The sequence below is a fragment of the Falco naumanni genome, chromosome 14, assembly GCF_017639655.2.
Source record: "Falco naumanni isolate bFalNau1 chromosome 14, bFalNau1.pat, whole genome shotgun sequence".
Taxonomy (NCBI): domain Eukaryota; kingdom Metazoa; phylum Chordata; class Aves; order Falconiformes; family Falconidae; genus Falco; species Falco naumanni.
In genome coordinates, this window is record NC_054067.1 from 3,892,632 (window position 1) to 3,902,904 (window position 10,273).

The window sequence follows — 10,273 nt, forward strand, 5'->3', positions numbered from 1 at the left end:
ATAGATCAATTTCTTGCTTGCAGAGGACAGATTTCAAGTATCAAAGAATGTTGCTGAGCTCTCATTTGACTTGCAGGTGCCTGTTGTTGTATCTTAATCGACTGCTATTAAATGGGACTGTAAGAGCAGGACTATGACCATGAAGACAGAATTAATGCAGAGAGAGTCGGTTTAGGAAGTCTGTGGCTTGATTAGCTTGATCAAATTATACTTTGAAAATGGGTTAATAAATCTAGAGGAGGAGGAAGGGAGGGGAAGCTCTTCTGAATTATTCATCATTTGTTTCCCAGTTGACAAGTTTACATAGACATGAAATTCAGGTGGGAGTACAGGGAGTGGGTTACTTATTAATTACATATGAATTGGACAGGCCTTTCCCCCTTGTATCCAGATTGGCTTTCACAACTTAGCATTGCTTACAGCTGGACAACTTCTTTTTGCATTCAGATGAAGAAATTGTAGAGCACCTCTGAAAAATCCAATCCATCAAAATTGAAATTCATTTTAGGATTATTTTTCACACATAACATCAACTGTCCTAGATGATACTTTAACTCTTACGAAAGGACCGAGGAAGAAATTTTCATACACCGCGTTCTAGAAAGCAAGTGTGCAAGGAACCAACTTATCATTGTGATATTTCAGGCTTTGTTTTGATATCGGTGCCCACAGAATGAACATCAGGAATTGAAGACTGCTCTTAAGTGTGCTGGAACTTCACAACCTTCTGTAAAAGTCTGAGGATGGTGAAGATCTCAGAGGGGCTTCATAGGTTTAGGCTTCTGGTAGATGGAATGCATAACATGCAGTTCGTTTTTGTGAACAAATGTGAAATCTGTGTCAGGAACGGTAACTGAAAATAATGGTTTTCCCAGTTAGCAAGGATGTAGTCTTAAATCTTGTAGCTTTAGCATTTGTTTAGAGAATTACGTATTTGGATGCTTTTTACTTAACATTTCCTGCAGTCTTTTTTTAAACCTACTGCATATATCAGGCAGACTTTGCCATCCCTAGGTTTATTTTTCTATCAATATTGCAACCACTGAGTTGACAGCTCATGTACCAAGAAAATATCATTTGGGATTTCCCCCCTTTTCAGATATATCTGCATCTGAATTTTTACTTATGCATGTTGTTGTAAGACTGCATATTTTTTTTGCAGGGCACATGAATAAACAGGACTGTGAACAAACCTTCTGCCCATACCAGAATTAAGCTGAAGTATAGACACAGCACAAAAACGTATCTTCTTTGAAAAAAAAAATACAATCATTCCACAATCCCGCCTAACTTGCTACCTGATCTGTAGCAAGTAAATTGACTTGTAGCATTTACTGTCAGCAGAGGGTAAGTAGCAGGAGGAGTTGTCTGCATCTTTCCTGTTACGCTTACCTGCTTTGAAGCTATAGCTCTCTATCTGCACTAGGATGTTACCTCATAAGTAGTTACCACATTAGTGACTGCAGGGTAAGGACATACTTCTTTTCCTAGTGAAGGCAAGGCATACAAATAAGTTTTCATTAATGCTGACAGTTAACGGGATGAGTGACTTCACATAATTTTTGGGTTTCAAACATTTTTTGTTTCTTTTCCAAGTAAAATTGAAAAAGGTCCTTTGGGGAGCTCAAGGTTGATCCTCTGCTGAGTTATTATGCTGTTTGCAAAATTATGTTCTCCTCTGCAGCCCTGTGAGGATATGAAAATTAAAGTTTATTTTTATATATTCTGACACAGAGAGGGAATATATTCTACATACCAACCTTTTCTGCTCAATGCTTAAGGGTTTGTTAATGCAGAAAATTCATGGATGTGGCTGGAAATCGTGGATGAGATTACTCAAGCCGAAATCCTGTAGAATATATATGGTTTGGGGAGTTACACCATACTCAGGTCCTGGCATCTCCTAGACTAAATACCCTGGGAGATTTGGGAGTGATGGTGGTGTTCTGATAACTGTAGGCTTACTCTGACCTCACAGTCCCACCTACAGGGAACAATGGCAATGCATAGTTATTTTGCTGCTCCTTCAGAACGACAAACAGGTGGCTGTCTTCCCCCGCAGGCAGGGAGCGGAGGAGGTGATGAATTTACTAAATAGTCGTATTTTTTTCCAATGTCAAAGATGGGGGCAAACTGTCCTGGTTCAAGTAATACTTACACAGACTGGTAGGGGGTCTTCTTACACAGATGTCCCCTGAGGCCAGCAATTAATTTGAAATGAGTGGCAGCACTTGAGCCTGTTTCTGCATATAAGCCGGTATCTTAGATCCACCATGGGAATAGTACAGAGCAGTCACTGACTCACCATTGATAGTAGAATGTTTCTTTATTTTTGTAAAAAAAAACAGTTTTCATAACAGATGGACAAGTGGGAGGGAAACAGACTGCTGGATAGGGAAGGGTGTGGATGTGACACCTGCAGTTCTCCAAGATCCAGCAAATCCATGCAAAATTTCCAATAACTCTCCTTATAACCAAAGAATGCCCAAATCCACTAAAGCCCACTCAACAAGCACAGGTCAATGCATCCCAGCAGTCTCTTTTCTCAGAGACATCAGGTCTTGAACATCAGAAATGAGAATGACAAGGAAGAAAAGGCATTTTTATATTTCTCAACAGGAAAGACTTTAAAATTTGCTGGCATTGTACAGATAAATGAGGTACTGTAAGTGCTCTGGGACTGTAGATGTATCAAGTGGGACAGATCCTTTGTGTGAAATGAAGCTTTAGAAAGGAAAACTTGGCATTTTTATGTTAGAAGATGGGGCTGCCCTCCTTAGCAGTATTATATAGAATACGCAGTCTTCCCAAAGATATAATGTGAGGATATATGAAGTGATTACTCTCTTATTTACAGTATTTACTGAATAAGTTCTAAAGGGTTGTGAAACTCTTCTGAATTAACAATCTTTAGTGCAAAAGAAAGAAGCACAGTTTTGACACCTACCTCTGGGAGGCTTGTCAGCTGAGATCAGAGGAATCAGAATTTGGGTCTCAACTCAGCTTCTGATGCTGTCATTTTCTGTTCGTAGGTCTGGTATTTTATGTCAACATTTGAATCTGTCCTGCAGCATCTTGGAAATAAGGCTTTTTCACAGATAGTTGTGCTGGAAGGCTAGTGTGGTTAGTTGCTGATTTAGTATGTTAGAACATTTACAGTCTAGGTAAGTTGTAGCTTTCAAATGGCACATCAGGAAAATTGAGAGGTTGTACAGGGTAAGCCAGATGTCGAGCCTGGGCTAGTCTGCCTCATGATGGCTGAATGAAAGACACATACCAAGCCACCTTGATCTGCATAGATTTTTGTTAAATTTAAATGTCATTGACTAACTCAGTAGCTGTCTGTCTTAGCTGGATTAATATCCAAATCATCACACAGAATTTGGGCTGTTGTGCAGTACTGGGAGTAGCACTCCTTGAGAGGCCAATTTTTAGATGGGCTGCGAAGCCACCATCCTGCCTGGTGGTGTCTGTGTGTTGTCCCCATGGCAGAAAGCTTGAGGGTAACCCTCCTGCTGCCTTCTTTTCCAGGTAAACACAGCCAAGTGTGGCATGGGAAGATACTGCTGAGAGTGTATGGTTTGCTGTATTCCCTTACACAGTCACCATGCTATTTCACAAATTAAACCTGCTTATGTGGGGGTTAATGGAGTATGAAAGGTGCTATTCAATATAAGGAAGTGATTTTAAAGTAGTTTCGTACTAAATACATTGGTGAGAAAAACACTAGTCTTGTCCATGGACCAACTGCATCCAGTATGGACATTACTTATCATTTTGCTCCCCCTCACAACAATCAGCTGTAAAAGCCATATTCCTATTCCAAACAGCTCACCCATATGCAGGTCTTTAAGGGTAAATATACAACCTGCTGTACAGAAAGCATTGGAGAAACAATTTCGTGTTACTATCACAAGTTCTTGGAGTCAGTGTCTTCTCTAACTTTCACACTGGTTTTGTGTGGGGAGTTTACACTTTCCAAGTTGTTGGAGAGAAGAGAATTGGCAAAGTGTATACAAATGTGGAAAACACCTGGAGTGTTTATCGCTAAGCTAGAATTAGACTGTAATAAAGAAGATAGGCTGGGTAAAATTCATGCCGATTAGAGATGTAGGCTGAAACAGTCTCACTCAAGGTTTTTCTGTAAGAGGCAGTGGCTCTCCCAGAAGTGATAGGCCACATTTGATTCCATCTTTCCCATCCACAGAAGCAAAGTCCATCTCTGTACATCACTCATAGGTAAAAGGATTGGGTCAGATTGTTGTTTCATAAATTTAAGTAAAAATGTTTTTCCTCACTGTTCCAAATGATCACCAGGATATTTGAACCCAGGCTTTCCTTTAGTGCTCACTGAGTTTACTTTCCATCCACATGTTCCTTACTGGTCTGTATACAAAGCTGTTCACACGATTCATTATTGCAGTGCCAGGCCCTGGCATTTCTTCAACTTTCTTTGGAGGAAAACAAATGAAAAAGCTTTGGAAGAACTAGTCTGTGTTTTGAGAAAGAAAACCCAACATGGGTATGAAAGGAAATGTTATTATGAATCTGAGTCTGTTAGGAGAACAATGTCCGTTTGACTCCCAAACTTCACACTGCATTTTAATGACTGAGTGATACTGGGAAGGCTGAAAGGCACGAACATGTTTTCATTCAGCTTAGTTAATGGAATGGAGGACAAAGGAAGAGAGTTATAGTGTCTTTTAACATTTTTTTCTCCCCTGCTGCTCATTTCCTGCTGATGGTTTCTTTTATTTAAAACCTTTGTTAAATTTTATCTTTATTTGCTTTCCTATTTTGAAAGTTCTGTCTCTTTCTGATGTCTGGAATGCAACTATTCACTGTACGGTTTTTAATGCCAGAAACCAATAGTTCCAGCAGGTGATGAAACATTTATATACTTCTGAAACTCTGTTGTGTAAATCTGTCACTCAAGTGGAAAAAAGGCAGTTTAAGGTTTTCCCTCTTGAATGGGAGAAATGCCTGAGAATTTCCAAACCACTAATAATTTCTGTATGTGCCCTGTGGGCTCTTCCCGCTTATGCCACTTAACTTTGTTGATTCAACTCTTTTTACAAGCAAGGAATTTAAGGGCAGAGAGATAGGTCAGTAAATACAGGCTCCAGGACACATTCTGGTATGTGTCTCTTTTGCGTTTTTGGCTGTCATTATTTTGTGGCTTTTACTATTTTCTGCAAGGGCTTTTAGAGGGATATGAGTCTTTCCTGACAGCAGAAAGTTTCTGTAATATAAATTTTATTGAGAGTGTTGTACACGTTGCCTGTAGTGTCAACAGCCAGTGGGTCCCAGCCAGCCTGTCAAAGTTGCCCAACACTCTCCAGATACTCAGTGCTGCTGTTGATGGTTATGCGGTAAGTTGTAGGGCTCAATAGGCAGGCAGAGATTCTTTCCACCACCATTTTGCTGAGCAAAACATGTTTCACAAGCACAGAGCCCTCTTTGCTTTGGCATCTCTAGGTAGTAGGAATCCTACTGTGCATTTCTACATCAGTGAACTGCTGGGCGTTCTCAGTGCTCTCTGGAGATGTGGTGATTGGGGAAATAACATGCTTGAGGCGCAAGAGCATGGAAAAAAGCAATATGAGGAGGATAGCCAGAAGTGTTAGGAACAATCCCACATACACATAAAGGCTGGAATATTTATCTGCTGTTGTGTCTACTTCTGTAGCCAGAGTTGGAAAGTGGACTCGGCCAGTCAGGTTTCCACGGAATTTGAAATAAATCTCAGTCATTGCTCTCTGTCAGCTTTCGTCCATTTTCCCTATTTACCTTCAGATTTCCTGTCTTCCCCACCAGACTCACAAAGGAGGTCAAGAGAGGAAACTTAGGACAGATGGCATGATGGCTTCAGCAATAAATATGCTCCATCCTCTTGGTCTCAGGGCTGCTGGTTCACACAGTTAAGCACACTGCATGAGACAGGCCTTTGCAAATCATTTTGCAAGTTGCTATTACAATGACAACAAGCATTGAACTTGTGTTTTACACTGCCTTTTATTTTGTACTGAAAATGCTTTGGTCCTTCATTTGGTAGATCGCCTCCTTTGGCAGGTGGAAAGCTTTGGTCTTTCTCTCAAATTGAGCTGCAAAGGTTTGCACAGCTTTGGTCTTTGCAAGTGTTGTTTTCCAAACAGAGCTTTCTGCCAGCTTTTCCCACAGCAGGTGGTTTATCCTTGTATGAGCTGGGGATGGGGTTTTTCTGCTTTGCCAGGCTGCTGGGGGATCTCTTCACTCCTAATCCAGGGCTATTGATATTTGCTTAAAGAGTATGGAGTTTTGAGTTTCTCATTAGGAACAGCCAAAAGGTCAGCTTTCTAAAAGGGAAAAAAGGAGAGGGGGATAAAAAAATGAAATCAGGTACCAAAATAGCCTAGTCTATATGTGCTATCTTTAGAACAGAGAAGAAAACACTTGTCATGCTCCTGTGAGACACCTTGAGATTAGAAGCACTGAGTATTTAGAGAAAGCCCATGCAAATCTAATTGTTAGGATCTCCTCTGGTAACACTCACTGCTTACTTATGAGTAAGAGAAAGCCCCATGGTCTATGGAATTAGATGCCACGGAGGAAGGGAAGATATGAATCCAGGCACTGTCTTCCACCATGCGTCTCATCGATTGTTTATCAGGACCCTCTGTTTCTGAGGTAGGGTGTGCCTGGCAGGCATCCAGAGCTCTACCTGTCCCACTGGGGCAACTCTGCTGCAGGATATGGCACTTCACCACCTTCTGGGAGCAGAACTTACTAGAAATGGGGGGCACCTTAATGTTTTAGCATTGTCAATTCTTCCAGCTGGAAACAGAAAACATAAATGCTGAAATTTCACTGTAAATGGTACGCCCAAAAGCATCATATTCTGCTGTGATAAGACCAAAATTTTGGGTTTAGCTGAAGCAAAAATGATAGCACTGATACAAAGTGATGATGTTCATTACAAATACACCTACATAAGATGTAAATAGAGTAATATTAATATGGTAATATACTATGGTAGTCAGAGTAAAATGAAATGTTAAGTAAAAATTATAACAGTTTTGATGCTTTTAGATAAGATTTCACCTAAAAGGCACTGCTGCAAAAATTTTTTACTTTCGTGGGCCTTCAGATTGTAAAATCTAGCTTGTTTATTGGCAGCATTTGGTTATGTTCTCAGCCATGTACCAATAGGAACAACACCTTGCTGTTTTTCAGATAGGGGCGGTTGAAATCTGGAGGCCTGAGTCATCAAAGCACTGATACTCAGGCTTGCATTACAGACAAGACAGACCTACTTTGGCTCACGTGATGGAGAAACATCTGATGTGCTGAGATTTTGGAGGAGAGATGCTGGGGATTGTCTACACTTTACCTCCCAGCTCCTACAACACCTTCTTCAGTATCAAAGCATTTGAGATAACAGTGATCCAGTTTAGGGATTATTGGGCCGGATCCTGCTTAGTAATAGTCTGGCTAAGCTGGGCCAAATTGCTGAGTGAAAAAATTGCCTGGGGAATTTGACTTCTGCAGTCCCTGTGCGGGTAGTGGATTCTGTACTCTGCTTTGTGCAGGAGGGTATGGGCAAGCATGGTAGAAAAGGCCTGCTCAGTATTTTTCCAGGAGCTGACACGATCCCTTTGGAGCCAGTTATTCTGGCAGCAGGGTTGGTGCTGATGCAAAAACATAGGACATGAAAGTGAAGGTTGTGTTACAGCCAGGCACTTTTGCTCTCAATTATAGGGCAATAACTGTGATTTTCACACTTCAAACATATAAATGGACATTCTCCCCCCATGAAGAATATTCTTATGTTACACAGCAGGTGGGAAATAGAGGGTGTGAAGGTTACTGGCCATATTAAACCTCTGTTTTAACAATGTGATTTCTCAGTTGATAATGAAATGTAATCAGTCTGGAATCTGACACTTGTTTGAGTTGAAGTACAGAGCAATGACTTTGCCCATCTCATCTGCCGTCTTACTAAGAGCAAAAGCCAGAGCTGCTCTCCTTAAGCAGAGAGCCTAATGGTTTTACATACTTCATAAAATTAGACTGCAGAATGCTAAGGACATTAGCCTGAAGTTCAATAATTAACTACAAACCAAGACATTGAATTAACAAAGCTCAGCTGGGCATTTATTGATAAAAGGAGCAGATTAATAGTAAAAAAGTATTAGCACTGGGGAGTTGGCACAGCTTGCCTTTTTTTTTTTTTTTTTTTCCCCTCAACTATAGAATTGTTGGAGCAATTTACTACTCAGAAAGCTGTGAAATTAACTACATCTTTTCCAGAAATGAGCCAGAAATAATTCAGTAGCTCCAGGCAATCCCGAAGATTTTTGCTTTTCAATCTACCAATTACCTCATTGGGCACAGCTTTTTGGGTATTTGTAGATTTAGCTTTGCATACTCCCCGTTAAGGAACAGAGGCTTGAAGACTGTAGAGACCGAGGTCATGTGAAAATAAGTGGTACACAAAGATTCTGAATAAACTGTGTATAGAACAGATCAGCACTGTAACTTTGTATGACTCAGATTACAAGAGGCAAAACCTCACTGGTTACCGTGAGAAGCCCTCAAGTCCATGGATAGAGATAGTAAGTAAAAGTTTGTTACAGAGCAGAGCAGCATAACTGGAGCCCACATTCCTGTGATCTAAGTTGTTGATCAAGGTTTAGTTATTCTCTTCTGGCTGGGCCGTGCTCCCGTTTCTGAAAGGTGCCAAGCACCATTAGTGTTTGCTGATGCTCAGTGGGTACAGATTGATTCCAAGCAGACACTTCTTTTTTTATCAGTTAGTGGTTGTTTTTAACCAAAGATTAAAAAGACCCAAACCCAATATATTTCATTTAATAAAAATCAGTAATGAAAATAGAAGCCTCATACAAAACAACAGAAAGTTTTTTTCTCAGAGTGTGTCACTGAGACAGGAAATTCATGATCCAAAATTACCATCCTCCCACTGCAGCTATCAGGGTTTGGGGACCTTCAGGTTTGGGGAGTTTTTTATGAAGACTGCGTGGCCCTACTCTGCACTTTTGTAGGTCACACAGTAGCGGAGAGAAAGATTTTCCCCAAAACAGTGCAGACAGACAGTATAAATTGATCTTGCAGATGCAGTAAATGTCTCATCTTGCCTACTTGCTTCCCGTACTTTACTCCCGTATTTGGTGTAAGTGCTTGCTTGCACTTGCCAGCAAGGCATCTCTGAAAGTGCAAGTAAATTCTCTGAGTTCTATTTTGCTTTTCCACTCAATACTCCAGCTACTACAAAGAGGTAAGTGGGACAAAATAGTCACACAATTACTTGTGTAGCTTCTCCAGGGCTGTTAAACTGCACTGAACTGGCTGGCAAGCGCAGAAAGGTTTGGTTTTGAACACATACAGTACCAGGTGTATTCTGTCTAGGTGACCTTTAGAGAAAAAAAATCATTATTGTAGAAACGTAAACAAAGCATCAAAGTATCAATTCTGTCCATTTTCTCCAGGTAGGATCTGAGGAAGAGGAAGCGGGGTGAGTGTGTGTGTGTGTGTGTGTCTTCTTTCAGTGGTGGACGGTATTTTTTGTTCTCATGCTGAAGTGCAAGATAGCATGTCAGTGTCTCAGCTGTGGCAGTGCATAGGAAGAGAACAGAATAAAGCATAGTTACCTTTCAGAGCAGGCAGGGGTGTTGGGACTAGGCACTAGAGCAGCTGGTTCAGACCATGAGCTTGCTGGTGATTTATCTAGGAACATCTCCTCCCAGGTAGTGGGATTTGAGCTGATAAGATTTGCTGTCTTATTGCTGGAGTCAGGATATTGTCTTTTCAGCAACAGACATGCCAAGTGCACTTTCTTCTCGTCTGCTCCTGAATTCACATGGTTTGCTGGCAGGAACGGCTCTTACTCCCGGTCTTGAGATGTCAACTGACAGTCTAACTGGACATCACTGCTGATGCCCTTCCTTCGCAGGCAGCTGGAGAAGGGGACAAAGGAACCTTCTCTTCATGAGCTTCACTGCATGGATGGAAACAGCGAGTCCCCTCCCTCAGCAGCGGCAGGCAGCAGAGCGGAGAGGATGGGTAGCGCTTGGGTGCTGCTGCGTCTTGGCAGCAGGCAAGGAGGGAAGGGAGGGAGGCTGTGAGCTCAGCTCACAGCAAAGTTTGTGCAAGGTTCGTCTTAACCCTTTCGTGCTTGCTGCCTGCTAATTGTGGAATAAGACATGTGCCAGGAGGACAGGTTATCTCTAATTTTCTGGAAGGTGCAAAGGTTTTTTGTTTTGTGATTTTTGGGCAG

General features: G+C 41.3%; 1 protein-coding gene across 1 annotated transcript; it reads right to left on the reverse strand.

Annotated features, from left to right (window-relative positions):
- Positions 1–5,162: 5,162 nt before the first annotated feature.
- Positions 5,163–10,015, reverse strand: SERTM2 (serine rich and transmembrane domain containing 2). The gene is made up of 2 exons (XM_040614642.1): positions 9,648–10,015; positions 5,163–6,335 (listed from the first exon to the last, which is right to left on the reverse strand). Exon 2 carries the CDS (start codon positions 5,751–5,753, stop codon positions 5,475–5,477), a length of 279 nt encoding a protein of 92 aa, XP_040470576.1. The 5' UTR covers positions 5,754–6,335; positions 9,648–10,015; the 3' UTR covers positions 5,163–5,474.
- Between the last annotated feature and the right edge of the window lie 258 nt (positions 10,016–10,273).

Bases quoted from the DNA above. Each gene is read 5' to 3' on its own strand.
- SERTM2 (XM_040614642.1), bottom strand. From the start codon at position 5,753: ATGACTGAGATTTATTTCAAATTCCGTGGAAACCTGACTGGCCGAGTC.